Source organism: Onychostruthus taczanowskii, unplaced genomic scaffold (genome assembly GCF_017590055.1).
Source record: "Onychostruthus taczanowskii isolate IOZ18803 unplaced genomic scaffold, ASM1759005v1 scaffold47, whole genome shotgun sequence".
Taxonomy (NCBI): Eukaryota; Metazoa; Chordata; class Aves; order Passeriformes; family Passeridae; genus Onychostruthus; species Onychostruthus taczanowskii.
Window position 1 is genome coordinate 4,529,746 of NW_024502236.1, and position 16,253 is coordinate 4,545,998.

Genomic DNA, 16,253 nt, shown 5'->3' on the forward strand with positions numbered 1-16,253 from the left:
CTAGTTACCCCACTTCCTAAACTCCACATATGCAGGAGTTGCCAGCAATATATGACATCACAAAGCCCAGTAACCACCCTATCTACTGAAGTCACTCAATAGGAGGAGTCATAAATTGCAGAAGCTTGACTAGAGCTTTATTTTCTGCTTCCTACTCACTTGCTTCATTGGTGTCATTCAGTTGTGTTAGACATCTAGCATAAGGAAACACTCAATTTGCCGCTTGTTTGTGGATATTACACATCACTTTTTCTCCACTTCCACATGCTGAAATTGTGTTTCTTCATCTGTTTGATATACTGGGTGAAATCAGGTAAGAACCATTGGCTTACTTGTAGTGTGGAATCTTTGCTTTAATCAAACATTAAAAAAAAATATTCCTTCATTTAAATTGGCCAAAAGATTAAGATAAAATCTTACGAACTACGTCTAATGGAACAGATGATTAGTGAAAAAAATTCAATAACTTTGAATCTGAGACATAAGTATTTGTTTTAAAGTAAATAGAACCAAGCCTGATACTTTATCTCTGGCTGTACTTTGCCCAGAGACCTGCTCAGGTGTGTGCATTTTGTACAAAGTAGACGTAATCATGAAATAGTCTTAATATACTCATGTGAGTTTATTGGTTTTTGCTGATGTGATAGGTGCTTAGATTTTCAAGTTACATGTTACATTTTTAAATAGTAAAATTTAGTTACAAAAGAGACTGTGCACTTAAGATTTTCCCCTTTTCAATCACACATGATAATTAAAATGCTTACAAAAGTGCACAAGAAAGTTACAATTATACATTAACTTGCTTAAAATGCATGTGTGACAGCCCAATGCCTACGTGTATGTTTTGATTGCTCAGAAAAGAGTGAGTACTCCAACAAGAGAGCACAAAGGGCAGTTGGGTATTGCTTCCAGTGTTCAATGAGAAACAGGAGTTTGAAAAACTTCCCCCTATGACTCCTTGCTAAACAATTCAAAGTATTACATCTATAAACCTATTTGTACTGCTTATCTAATTCCACAGTAAAAACATCATCATTTTGCTTTTATTCTCTATTTACTTTTGAAAGAATGACTTCTGTCATTTCACAGCCAAGAGTAAACTAGTTGCTTCTCTTTGACATTTGCCAGCTAGTAAAAAGTTTTGGCAGTTAAAATAATTTCCTTGTGATAGATTTCTCATTCCTATGGAACAGACTGTGTCTGGTTTATCTCACTGTCATTCCACTGGTTTTAGAAGAAGTAATTTTTATTTCTACCAATCAAATTATTTTAAAAAGTTCAAAATATTTAAAGGGATACAGAGCAATATTTTAGCATGAATCTTTTATATTTTAGATGTGAAGTAGTGAATTTTAAGGATCAGTGATTAAACTTGGATTTAAAGACCACATTAGGCAAAATGTTTTACCTTTGAAATTATAATCAAGTGACTGGTTTTATTTTCACTTGGTAGATGAAGTTAATGTCATTTATATTCTAGTTTTGTCATAATATACAAATATATGAAAACCAGAAATAAAATGTGACACATATTAACATCTCAGGATCATGTCACATGCATGACATTTTACCAGGTTCTTGATTATTATTTTTATGAAATTCAAGTCCATTTCAGCTGAACAGTTCTCAGTTTCAGAACTTCTTGGATAAGCCCAAGTGATGAAATGAGTTGTCTTCCCATATCACTTGTTAGTTAATAATCTGTCTAGTAATCTCAGTTAAAGTTACTTATATTATTATGTGTTTAAATGAGGAAAACAATGGTATTCATTTTTCAATATAATTCTGTCTTTTTCTGCATGTAATAATTGTAGTTAACATGATGATAGGCATGAAACTTTTGTCTGATTGATTTGCAGCAGGGAGTTTCAGGTTATTTTTAACACTGTGAAACTTCAAGCCTGCTCTTTTTTGGACTATATCCATTATTTTTTCGTGATGTCCAGCCCATAGGTGACCAATCTAGTCCTTGTAGATACATGGTTTGGCATTAGAGGTAATTGCTCTAGTTCCTTAGACAAGTAAATTAGTGTCTTTAGTGAATCTTTACTGCACCTTGAATGCCATAATTCACACTGTTAAGCTTTGCTTAGCCCTGACCTGTAGTATTGAACACATATTTCAGATACCTTGTAAGCCACCCACGCTTGCCTTTGGCCACTTTAAGACAGGCTGCAGTCTTGCTGTCCATCTCAGACGTGATGGATTTGGTTCTGCCTGCGAGCTGTTCTCTGGGAAAAGAAGGGCTGGAACCGCTTCTCTTATGACTCAAAAAATCGGAGAAATTCAGATTATTTTTTATATTATTTTTAAGGAACTAAGAGGACAGTATTTCTTTTCTCACTTTTACTTTCTGACTTGTTTTGCAAAGATTTTAATGATGGAATAGTTGAGAAAGGTGACATTAAGCACCAGAGAGACAAGAGTTTTGTGTAAAGTAATATAAGAACTAGAAGTCAAGAGATGGACCAAGAACCTTGGCCAAAAACCAACTAACACCATGGCAAAGGTGAAGAGGCCATTGCAGAAGCACTGTGACAAGTGTTGGTGCTCTGCCCAGAGTCCTGAAGTGGTTTATCCATACAATGTGGATGGATAAACTCATCAGCCAAAAGAGATCTTCAAAGTGTGAACTTTGGATGTTGATAACCAGACAGGGGAGAAATTTAGTCTTTTTAGACTCTTTTGAAAATCCCTATCCTCTTGGTGTGCAGCTAAATCTGGTACACCCTGTCCAAGTACAGACAGAAATGCTAAATCCTACTGTTTTTCTTGTGCCATTAAGTACACTGACCTTAATTCTTCTTATTTTTTCAAACTCAGAGCATGATTCTTTGTTTTTTTCTGCCTTTATTTCTTGGTAAAGGTGCCAATATGGTGTTCCAAAGCTTGGAAAGGGTTCTGGATCATTCCTGTTTTTTCAGGCAGCTATTCCTTATTGCTAGATCAAACAAATAAGGTCTAAGGATGGGCAGCACAGCGACCCTGGCCCAAAGAGGAAGAAACAACCACAACAGCCTTCCTGTTTAGTGAAAAAACTCTGAGAACCTGCCTTTGATGGTGAGGTAAAGGATCTTATCAACACTGGCTACTAATTAGTACTTATAAGGAGAAAATACACTCTTCAGGAAAAATTTGGATAATTTCACATTTGAAGGGTTCAGAGAAGCATAATGGTATCTGCAGAATCATTAGTTAAACTGTTGTTCCTTGTTCAGTGCATGTTTTGACACCTCTTTCCAAAGGTCAAGAGTAAAGAAAATGGAAGTTCTCCACTTTCAGCAGAAAAAGATATGGAAAGAAAAGTGAAGAAGTGGTATTTCAGGTAGCCCGAATTATCAAATGACTGTCTTAACATTTGCATCTTTTTCAGATGAGGAAGAAAAATGTCCTGAATTTACAGACCTTAACATAGGCGATGCTTTGTCTGGAACAGAACTCCAGGTTCAACTACTCCTATACACAAGGGAAAATCGAGATTGTGCTGAGAGACTCATTGAACACAATGTTACTGCATCTGAGTATCTGAATACAAACAAGAAAATTGTCTTTGTCATTCATGGCTTCAGGCCAACAGGATCTCCTCCAGCATGGCTGGGCAACATGAAGAAGCTTTTACTGTCTTCAGAGGATATTAATCTCATTATAGTTGATTGGAATCGTGGTGCTACCACAGTGAATTACAAAACGGCTGTGGAAAACTGCAGAAAAGTTGCAGAAATACTGAAGAATTATGTTGACCAGATGCTGGTAAGGCAGAGCATTGCAGCTGTTCTGAATAAGTGTGAAGAGCATGGTTTGAGTGGGAATGGATATTTAAAATATATCTATAGAGAAGTCCAGTGGACAATATGAAATCACATTTCTTTATAGAGGTATTACTAACTTAATTTGCAGTTATTATTGCATATATTTAACTTCACCTGAGTTCTTATTTCCCTTTCACTGAAATGTGCCTGAAAGTGCATCTGATTTCTTGAACCAGCTGGAAGCTTTAGATCTTCTGGAACAAGTGAATTCAGCAGTGGGAAAGTGAAGGGAGAGATGTTCAAATGTTTATGTAGCATAAACATTTTACAAAGGCATTGCACTACTATTCTTACTATTAATTTACTATAAATAAAGATTTTAAATGAGAAATAAGCCTCTGGCAAAGATATAAATATTAATTCTGAAATGGTATAAATTTCTTGTCTCTAGAGGCAGCTGCTGAAAGCATAGTTGATGCCAGTGGTCTTAAATGGATGTTAGATTTATTGCTTGATCACATGAACAAAACATGTCATGATGTTATTTATGCTGTTGTCTGATTTGTCACTTGAATTTTTGTCTTTTCTCACCACTTATTTCTCAGCCATTCTCAGAAATTTGGAATGCTGTGCAGTAAAAAAACATTCATGTGGAATTTCAGAAAAGCATGCAGCATTTTGAGAAAGCTGAGGTGAAAGGAGAGAAAGCCTATCAGAATCTGTCATCTGGGACTAGATACAGTGATAGCAATTTGCAATTGTGCCAGTAGATTTATTGTAATGGAATAAAAAAAAAATAAATAGGACTATGAGAAGATTAATTAAGTTAATTGCTGTTTACAGATCTGCCTGGGAAACAGTGACAGTGTGTGAATCCTGAAAGTGGTGGAGGAGGAGGGTCTGTAGTGTCCCACTGCTATCACTTTCACACTTACAAGCTGTTGTGAGGCCTTTCTAATTCATTTTGAGACATCCTAATATTTCAGATCCTGTGTGTCACCCAATCATTTTGCAGGGATTACAACTAGGTCAGCTGACACTGTTTTAGGATTCTTCTGTAGATTTTCATTTGGATTTTTTTGGATACTGCCTGTGTTGTAGAATAGGCATTTTAAGGTGTGTATTTGGCACCATTATTCAGCAGTTGTGTGATATAAGTATTTGTTAATGGTATTATGTTTCTAATTTATTTTATTTGAAGGATAAAGCAGGGCAAGGGGTTTTTTTCCTCATTTATAGTTTTGGTTCAACTTTCTTATATCTGATAAATGTCTTCCTCTTCCCTTCTAACTAACGTGGCATTTCAGGAGAAATGTGACTCAAGCTTCCTTTTTACATTTTTCTAAAGAATTTCATAATTTCTACACTTTAACTGATATAGAATTGCAAACTGAAAGGAACTTCATAATTTTTTTTTTTTTTTTGAGCTAGAAAATTAGATATGTAATTTAAAGTACTGACCAAAGTGAAAACTAAATCAGCCTTGTGATTTCTGTTCCATTAATTCTGTGTGTGACTGGCTTTGGTGTTTTATCCCCCTGATAGGTGGGTGGAGCTTCTCTTGACTCTCTGTATATGATTGGAGTTAGTCTTGGTGCTCATATAGCTGGTTTTGTTGGCCAGAAGTATAATGGCAAACTTGGCAGAATTACAGGTAAGGCTTTTAATCCCAGTGCACATATTCTATTGTGCCTTTTATTGTTGTCAGAGCTCTGAGACATTGACAAACGAGAACTGAATATTTAATGACATACATGAGGAAAAATATAGCCCTGATAGCAGTGCAGGAAATTGGGCAAGTCTGCCTTCAGGACATAAATTACAGATTAAATTTTCCAACCTGGTTACCTCTAGTCTCTCAAATGAAAATTGAGTGTTTCATCTAGATGCCACTTAAGTTAAATGATATGTTAGCTGAATGTCTGACTAGTTGTGTTTTGGAGGTGAGAGCAGTTACATTCTGCATTTTGGTCTTATAAAGTGTATAATAGGTACGGCATTTTCTGGGGAAAAGGGAAAAAAAATCCTGACTTGATCCCCAATTCTGTTGGCTTATATTCATCTGAATAAATGGGAGATGAGCACATCTAGTTATGGAAGGAGAGAAATTCAACATATGGGTTGATCAGTCTTGTGGAATCTTTGCTTTTCTCAGCAAGTTGAAGAGAAAAATTGTGCTTTTTAAAATTTTTTATACCAAGAAAATAAAGAGTAACTGCTGAATAATGCTCAGCTGTTGGCCTTTTATATATCTGTAGAAGGAGGCCAGAGTTTATGATGCAGATGTTGTTTTTATTCAGGTCTGGATCCAGCAGGCCCTTCATTCACTGGAGAACCACCAGAGCGCAGACTGGATCCTACTGATGCACAGTTTGTGGATGTAATCCATTCAGATATTGATGGTAATAACAGAGCCTTGACTTGCCTCTTTCAGCTTGAGGAAAGGCAGGAAGCAAAAGAAAAAGGGATAAGCTGTTTCAGTAACATCCAAATAGTGCTGCAGGAGAATATTTTCTGTTAACATGAATGTTCTTTTGCTGTGCAAGTGTGTATGAACACAGAGTTTGCAAGGACATGGTTATCACTGAATTAATCCCTTCTGAGACAGTCAGGCTCTGCTGTATCAACTTAGTACATCACATTTTAAGTCACTGCTTCAAACACTAAATCAAGTTACTGTAAGGTTAAAAAAAAGAGCATTGTAAAGTTTGCTTCATCTATGCTTTAATCTCTGGTTTCATTTTTTTCCTCAAAACCATAAGTAAACCTTTAATACCACAATTGTCCCATTATTTGTGTAGTTTCATATCAGTTTCTTTAATAATACTAAAATTTAAACATTTTCCTATACTAATTTCAATGTGAGGCTGTAAAATACCAATTTTTGTAAAGTTCCCATTTTGTGAATAAAGATGATGTGAAGGAAGGTAGGTCAGATTAAATTAACTCTTACTCATGGAATTTTGCTTACATTTAGAGGACAGATACAGATTTTCCTACTTTGATTTACTGCTAATATTAGTATAGTTCAGAATCCAATGTCTTGCAGAAAATGGAAAATTTTACTCTAATGAAAATTGCACTAGGAAAGAAATTTGGTTGGAGAGAAGATTAATTTCATAAATTTATTTATGTAAATAATATATCAGTTACAGCTGTTTCTGTTTGTTCCCTCTTGCAGCAGTAGCAATCTTACACAATTTTATATACATTTGTATACAGCATTTTACATATATATAAATTGCTTAAAGAGAAAAAAACCCGTGACTTTTACTTCATAGTATGATTTTGATTTACAGTACAAAAAGAATGGTATTATTGCAAAAATGTTCTTTAAGACCTCCATGATTTTTGGAGTGAATGTGATGATAAATAATTGCCTTCGTAATTCTGTTTATGGATTTTTTTTCATTCATGATGTTTTTTACTTTAGTACTAGGTTTCAAGAAGCCTTTAGGAACCATTGATTTCTATCCAAATGGAGGAATGGATCAGCCTGGTTGTCCAAAAACATTTTTCAGTGGTAAATAAAAATCTGTTTATTTAATGAGAAGAAAAGTTCTATGTCAAATCAAAAAAGGTTAAATTGAATTGAATGTACACTGCGCTTTGTCATTAATATGGGACCTGAGACTGTATGCTTTCTTTTCCATCCCTATACAGCAAAAGAAAAATAATAAAGATATTTGAAAATTATCTTACTATAACATAAATTTCCCATCATGTAATTTATATTGGCATGATGGAATTATGTTATTGTATTATATATAAAACCTGAATATACTGATTATTATTTTTCCTTGTTAATATGGGTCCAGGCATGGGGGAAGGTGTTTGTGTCCCAGTGGTTTGGGCAGGATCCCTTGCCTATGACATGGAAGGCAAGGCTTCCACGTCCCCATGGTGTTATAGGTTCCTCCTGGCTGGCAATGATGAACTAGATTTTGGTGTTGGATATGTCTTTAAGACTCTAGGGTGAAAACAGTTTTATGAAATGATTTTTTATACAGAATTTTGCTTATTTCATCTCCATTAGTGTTTGGCGAGGTTGCTGGCAATTATTGTGTTTACTCTTTTGAATATGTTTGTTTCTGTCAGTGTTTCCCATTACTAATTTGCACAGTGCTACCAGTTAGAGGTGCTGCACAGGCATAAGGCTTCCACTTGTGTGTTTGTGAGTGTGGAAGAATTCCTTAAGCTAGCACAATTGTCATCTCACAATTCCCAAAGTTTGCTTTATCAAAAAAGGAAGGAATTTATTTCCGCCAGAAAACTAAAGAGAAGAATCTCTGGAGTGATCATCATGGTAATTTTCTTTGGCCAAAACTGTCACTCAGAGAGTGGTAAAGCACTGGCACAGGTTTCATGGAGAAGTTGTGGATGTACCACAGGATGAACTCTGGAAGTATTCAAGGCCAGGTTGGATGGGGCTCTGAGCAAACTGGTGTAGTGGAAGGTGTCCCTGCCCAAGGCAGAGGGGTTGGAACAAGATGATGTTTAGCGTCCCTTCCAATGCAAACCATTCTATGATTCTATTTATACAACATCTTTTTTTCGTTAATAAAAATTACTAACTATTCTTTTCATATTTCTTTTTTTTTTTTCTTCCCTGAAGGACTTCAGTATTTTAAATGTGACCATCAGAGATCTGTCTTCCTCTTCTTAGCATCTTTGAAAAGCAAGTGTGACATAATAACATATCCTTGTGACTCTTATCTGGATTACAAGAGAGGAAAATGTGTTGATTGTGATGCTTTCCAGCCAATGTCCTGCCCAGTAGTGGGTAAGTGTTACCATATCTGTTCTGGGCTGGGTGAGATTTCCTGGGAAGTTAAAGTAGTTTAAAGTTCATGGGTTTGTCTGCTTTATAATTATCTCTGTTAGGCACAGGTGCTGAATGTTTGTACTCTTTGGTCTTTATGCTTTCCAGTCTGGAATGGATTCAGTGTTTCCCCTTTCTAGAGAAAAACTGCTTGTGCTTATTTCAGGCTTTAAGAGAGTTGTGTGATCCCTAGAGGACCTGTAGTTTTTATTTAAGAGTAATAATGTTTAAAGCAACTTTATGGTTTCTTTTGCTCTTCCTTTGGAATCCAGTTTTTTTTTTGGAGGGGATTTTAATTGTTTAGGGGGTTGTTGCTTTTACAGAGGTTTTGGGTGCAGTTTGAAAAGAGCTACAATAGTGTGAACATTTCCTAGTTGGCAGGGAAATTTTCATTTCTTAAGAATGAAAATTTAAAAATACATAATTAGAAGTTTACTTTCAATTTTTATCTTGTCTTTTTTTTTTTACCCTTATGCTGGGATGTGTATGTTATATTAGTTGGATCAGGTTAGAAGAAAAAGCATAGATAGATCTGTGTGCTGTTTTCTAAAAACCCAACCATAATGAGCCCTTATAGTAGGACAGAAAGACTCCAGGCCTTTTGCAGCATGGTTATTTGCCAAGCCTGATGCACTTGGACAGAATGCCCAAGGTAGAGGTGGAGAAATATTTCCCCAGCTGCTGAGTCTGGGAACTGAGTGGAGAAGCAGCATCCTTCTGCTGCAATCTTTGCTGCTTTCTGCTTTGCAGTGGCAGCTATGCAACCTGGAATTAGCCTTTCTTGTCCAGTCTAGGCAGAGAGATTAACAGGGAGAGGACAGGATCTTCTGTTCTAGAAACAAGGACTGTTATCCAAGACAAAGCCCCAAAGACAGCAATCATGGAATTGTATAAATTTCTTTCTACATTAAATCCATGAACTTTGGGGATGGCAGGTCATCTTATATTTTATTAAACAATTTCTACAAATAGGCTAAAGAATTTAAAGATATTTAATGATTCAAATGAAAAAAAGGAAAGCTATTCTGTAAGTACTCTCTGCAAATATGTGGGTTGCGTTTTTGGGGTTGTTTTTATTACCTCTGCAGGATTTTGTAAGCACTAATTTTTGGAGTTAGTATCTAGACTAAAGAGATTACTATTACATTATGACAATTTTAGTGATACTAATATATTAGAAGAATTAAATACTTGTATACTACAGTCTGTTTTACTCAGATGATTCCCTCCTTTTTCTAGTCAGGTTTTTTTTTTTTTTTTCTCAGAGGATATTTAAGAAAATTAAAGCCAAATTTGTCATGGTGTGATATTCTTTTGTGTAAACATATGTGCATCATGATTTTGCTAAATGTCTGAAATGAAATATTTAAACTTTGGATTTCAGGTTATCATGCTGATAGGTGGAAAAAACTGTTGATACCATATCGTTCACCAACAAAAACTTACTTCGATACCTCAGACCAAGACCCATTCTGCAGTGAGTAACTAAAAACATACATAAAACCTCTTTATAAAAATTAATGACTCTTATTTTTTTAGCTGATCTGAACACATGTTAAAAGTAGACGTTTGTGTTAGCCACTGTGTAAAATAATATAATGATGTAAATGATGTGGGTCAGTTCACAGACTGGAGGAAGAAGAGAAAGTAATACTGTATGAACTGCGAAAGAAATGTACCTTTAAAAATAATGGGGTGGACTGCCAAGAGGAAGAAGGAAGCTAGAAAGTGAGAATCAGGTGGGAGGGAAAAAGCCGGAATGATGCAACCTGCTTAGATGGGATCGATGCTGCCATTTCCAGAGAGCAGGAAAGGGAAGTGGGACTGCCCTGGGTTGGGGACAAAAAAGAGATGCCTCTATATTCCACCCCAGGAGGGGATCACCCTACAGTCAACTAAAGCTTCTCCATGTCTCCCCAGGAGTAAAACAGTGAAGGGAAAGCTCAGCTGGCAGCTTCAGAGTTATGCTCTGTGGCAATGAGCTGTCATGACATGGGCTTCAGCTGCAACAGTTTTGATATCTACCTACCCATGTAGGTCCATCCTGGATTCTCATGCAATTTCTGTTGGTATTAAAAGACTCTAGCACCCTGAGCAAGTGCAACACACTCTTATAATTAGTTATGTTTAAGGTTCTTCATTTAGGGTATGGGGATAGGCTTACTGGGAATTAATGTGAAATTAGGTTTTCCCATTAGTTTTGTTCATCATCCTGGCAAGTTTTGTGACCAGGAACAAATGGTCCTAGTCATGCTTGCTGACATCATTGTATCTTCCAAAGGATTGAGGAGAGGTGAATGAAGTGATGGATTTTACATAATTTTTTTTTAAATATAAAATAATGTAATAATGTAATGTAAAATAACTCCTCTTCCCAGTGTCTTTGAGCTCAACCCAAACCTGTTACTACTGTTCTCCCCTGCCCCTCACTGGTGGTGGTAAAAGGGAGAAAACAGGAAGAGAAATATTATCAAAGATAGGATGAGACATATGGAGCAGAATAAAAAGTATTGTAATGACAGTATAAATTTAAAGGAAAATATGGAAGATAAAGAAGAAAAAAAATATGCAAAATCAGGAAGGAAAACAAACCAGTCTGAAAAAGAGTGTATTCATTAATGAAAGCCTTAATTATTATATATTTGGAAACCTGAGAAAACAGAAAAGGACAAAAGGTCTTAAAAAAAAGGGAAATTTTAAACTTGAGCAAGACAAGACCTCAAATAAGGCCTGGTCTTTTAGGAGAGAATAATAATAAGCCACATGCCAAAAAATAAAGACAATTTACTTGGTGTCCTGACTGAGAGCAGTAAAGGTGTGTGGTTCCAATACTGGTGATGGCTACAAAGTCCAGTTCAGGGTTTGTGAGGGCACAAAGCAGGTCAGCAGCAGGTCAGCTTTTTATTCACCTTTGAACAGGGAGGGTAAAAGTAAAAAGTCACTATTCCTATCTTCTACCAGTAAATACATTTAACAGGGTGGGGATACCAACTTTTTCCTGTTGAGATAATTTTTAACTCTCATGATTTCCTATTTCTTCCTGCAGTGTATAACTACTTACTAGACATTACTACCTGGAATAAAAGCATTAGGAGAGGTTTCATTAAAGTTAAAATAATAGATGATGCTGGAAACACAGTAGAGTCACAGATGAACAGGTATGTTGTTCTTTCTCTTTAAATCTTTCTTTTATCACTTTATACGACTAATTTTCTGAGTTTTCTAAACCTTTTAACTTGTTAGCTTGAAAGTTGAAAAAAATATCTTGAGTTTATTAAGACTTGGCCATGGCCCCATTTCCTGGATGTGGCTCAGTATCAGGGCCAATGCCCTCACCCTGAAACAACCCTTTCCCAGGTCCTTGCTTGGTACTGGTTTGAATCCTGTTCTAGCTGGCCTCGTTCTAAATGCTCAGAGCTGATACATCCCACAAGATTTCCCAGTTAAATAATACTTAGCAGTAATGAATATTGCTCAGCTAACAAAAGCCTGACTAAATATTTTTCTTTAGTGAAGCTTCAACATTTCAGCAATATAAAAGAGTCAAAATACTGACTGGATTTTACCGAGACATTGAAAAAATTGCAAAAATTTCCTTGACCTTTTCTACGAAGACTTTAATAGGCCCAAAACGAAAGCTTAGGATTCTTCAGATGAAACTGAAATCTCTCAATAATCCAAAAAGGTGAGTGTTTGTCATGTATCACAGCTGGGTGCTCAGGATGTTTTCTTTGTAACCTGTATTTCCCTACATTAATTTTTTTAATTGCATATTCCTTAATGCATGAATATTCTCCTCATCCTGATGATCAAATTTGTCATGTGGAAGAGCTGCTGTGTGCTTTAACATTTAGTGCACAGCAGCTTGTACATGGAGGTGTCACACGTGCTGTGTGTCACAGCTGTGCCTTCAAGGACCAGCCTGACTTGCATTGTCAGCTTCTCCTCCATAAGATAAATTTTATCAAGCACTTTTCTGATTTTCTCCTGTGTCTGTACACAGCTTTTCACTCTCAGGTGTGAAATGGAGCACTTCAGCAACATGTGTGACTTTGGTCTTACTGATGATGGTTAAAAGTTCTAAGATCAGAACACAGTCTGTGTCTTGTTACAGTTAAAATTAGATAAGATGCTCTTTTTTTTTTTTTTTTTTGTAATTGAGTGTAATTACTGAGCTTTTATTAATTATGGTTTAAAATATTTCAGCAGTAATATCATATGTTTATTTTTAAAATCTCCATATTTACTTGTACAGTAACTCTAGCAGATAAATTTTGCATTTGCATCTTGTGAAAAGAACACATTACATGGAATAGGTAAGAAACATCCAGGAGTAGCAAGAATACTTTATTTAAGTTGTTCATGTGTTTCTTATTAATGGCAGATTCAAGAAAGACAGAATTTAAAATAAAAACCTAAAAATGTGTATCAAATAAGTAATAGCAAATGAGTAATGAATGAGAATAATATTACAATACTTAGTAAGTCTTAAGTCAGTATATTTTATTTACTTGAGATGTAACATTTGAGGACTTCTTATATGGTGCATGATAATAGCCTAGTAAGAATTTGGTATGATAATTTGCAAAAATTATGAAACCTTCTTATGTTAATGTACTATTTTAGATTTACTGAGGAAGAGGAGGAGATGGATGGGAAAGACTTAGGAAGAAACAAAACACTCAGTAATCAAAATAGTATCCCAGAATGTACATACACTTGACTTTATTAACTTATTGAAAGCCATAAGTCTCAAGCTCTTAGGTGAAAATGACATGATTGTATTTCAAAGCGTTTGGTGATGAGAGAGGGTGAAGAGTTCTAAATCATATTCCAATTTTTTTCTCAGCTCAGTGGTGATAAATCAGAAGATACATTTCATGTAAGCCTGTCAGCACTTGGGGCTTTCTCAGATAATGATCTAGCAAGCAAACAAGAAAGATTTTCAGTGAACAGCCCTTATAGGGTTTGAGTTTTCATTCCTGTTAGTCTGACTCTTGTTAGTTTAAAAGTAAGATGCACTTGATATGCTTTAATATAAGATCCACTAAGGTCCTTCATGTGGAGCCTCATCAGACTGCAGCTGTAGAGGCATGTTAGTTACTTTTAGAGAACAGTGAAAAATACTGTATTGAATCAGCATGTGAAGGTAATTTAAATGCAGATGTTACAGCACTATCGGTATAATTACCTAATTGCTCTTTTTAATTATACCAACCTATATTTACCTTATTTACATATAATTACAACAATTACTTGAATACAGGATGATCAACTAGAAACTACATTAAAATTATTTAAATTATTCACAACAAATAGTAGATAAAAACCAGGGGACAGATGCAGGGATAAAAGACAATAGGAGTCTCAGTCTCCCCACGTCTGGATTAATGGCAAACTGTGGGAGTTTGGGGAATATTGCAGACAATTGTCTGCTGGGCTGATCCACTATTCACAGAGATGGTGTGTAAATATGGGAGTGCTGAAAGGTACACATAATTTTCATACTCTTCTTCTGATCCCTGAGATAAATAATTTCTGCTCACCCATAAAACCAGTAAGCTTTGCTAACTTGTGCATGTCCAGGTGTCAGTTATCCCCAAAATCTTGTGAACCTGTCAGTGAATTCAGATGCAGTTAAAGAGGAAGGTGAATATCTCAAAGATACTTAGCTCAGACACCTCTGGGGTTTTTGAGCAAAACAAGAACAGAAGTAATATAAAGAAGACCTTGCAAATACCTCTTCTGAACAAGTGTGGCTTGCTCATGGTTTTTAGTAAACAGCAGAGAAGCCATTTGGGTTGAGGGGTTAAGAAGACTCACCTAACAAAACTATTTGTTGTGTTTTCTCCTTGTTGGTGAACCTGCTCCCTACTCAGGGCTACTCTCCTGTGAGGCATTCCTGTTACTCAGTAATCACCAGCTGAGATGGATTGCACTTCAAATGAGAAAAATATGTTGGAAAACATAAGCTTTTATTTCTAGAATTCAGTATTATGGTTTGGCTAGGTGTTTTGGTGTCTGTGGTTAGATATAAATAATACTACAAAAATACTATAATAATGAAACATTGAATTCAAATCAAAACAAATTGTTGATGAAGGACTGGATGAAATTCTATGCTTTGCATTGTACAGAACACCAGAATTCATCTTGATCTTTTTAGTCATAAAATTACTGTCATAACTTTGTGGAGACCTTAAAAGGTGTCATATTCTTAAGTAAAAATTTGACAGTCCTTTCACATACAGACACATGGAGCCTTAACTGATAGGAAATCTTATAAGAATGGGCAACAATGGAAATGCCTGGTGTGCTGTTCTCTCCTTTTGCTGTTTCACTGTATTCTACTTCTCAGACTGAGGTGAATTGTGTGGTATAGCCCAATCTATGAGCAACAGAGAAGACAATTTTAAATTAAATAATTCTCATAGCTTGTATGCTATGGAGGTGCCATCCAGGGATGAGTCTGACATTTCCCTGTTCAAACCAGCTCTCCCCATACATTACAATAGTGCATGAAGAGCAGGACTCTGATCTGCCTCTGCCCTAAAAAGCAGAGCACATATTGATCTCAAAAAGCATGCTTTTCATGTATATGTGTCTCTCTTTGTGACCTCTTTATGTGTTCTTGTAGTATTAGTCAGCTGTGAGTTTTCTAGGTGTTTAAAAGATAAATTGCTCTCTTGCATTAAAATTTCTTACATATGCTGTCATTGCAAGTGAAACAGAAAATATTATGATATGGTTCTTTACTTTCCTATGTAAAATGAAAGCAGAGAAATTTTCCTACCTAGGGAACTCAAAATAAATTATTCCTGTGTTAACAGGAATTGTACAGATTTTGGGTTATGCTGCTAAAGAGTTGATTTGAATGCAGATTAATAGCTATAATGAAAGAACTGCTGCATCTTTGTAATTCAGACCAGTGTGACACACTTCTTTGCATCATCCAGCTGATGTTTGGTTGTTTTTCAGTCCGTCAAAGCTACTCTAGGAATGCATGAAATAAGGTATAAACTTAGACAAGGAGGCACTTCTTGTCCTGAGTAGTGTCTCTGAAAGCTGGTGAATACTGGAGGTTTAATAATTCAAATACTGGAATATTTTTCTGTTAAAGTTAACTTTTTCTGTTGTGCATTTTTTTCTTTCTCTGCTTTTGTAGGCTACAGCTGTGCAGATACGATTTTGTACTGATGGAGAACACTGAAGTGACCTTCAAACCTATCCCTTGCTTTGAGAGAAGTACATGAAAGGAGAGCTACTACTAACCTAATTTCTCTCAGGGCAGTGACATTTTGATGCTTCCTCAGGATAAAGACTGCAATGAGAAAGGAAATGAGATAAGCTAGATTTATTTTTCAAGAGTCTACCTGATAATATGCATTACTTGCCCTGAGTGCCTTAGGCTGAAATTAATTGAAAAGTTCAGATATGTATGTGCTTGGAAAATTATTTGAGTAAAGTAAATGGATCATGGTGCAGGACATGCAGTGGTCTGTTCATTACTCTTTGTTAGCAATGAAGCAACTACTGAATTAAATATGAATTATCTGCATAATCCTGGCACATTATTAGTCATACATATATTTAAATATTTATTATTTGTAATGGCTTTTACATGGAAACATAACAATCTGTCTACTAAATGAATTTAATATACTGTACATGTGATCTACGGA

General features: G+C 35.6%; 1 protein-coding gene across 1 annotated transcript; it reads left to right on the top strand.

The window, feature by feature from the left end:
* The first annotated feature begins 255 nt into the window (after window positions 1-255).
* LIPI (lipase I) lies at window positions 256-15,861 on the top strand. The gene is made up of 10 exons (XM_041414787.1): window positions 256-313; window positions 3,374-3,750; window positions 5,295-5,403; window positions 6,050-6,151; window positions 7,183-7,272; window positions 8,365-8,532; window positions 9,956-10,048; window positions 11,618-11,729; window positions 12,083-12,256; window positions 15,737-15,861. Exons 1-10 carry the CDS (start codon window positions 265-267, stop codon window positions 15,822-15,824), a joined length of 1,362 nt encoding a protein of 453 aa, XP_041270721.1. The 5' UTR covers window positions 256-264; the 3' UTR covers window positions 15,825-15,861.
* Window positions 15,862-16,253: the final 392 nt, after the last annotated feature.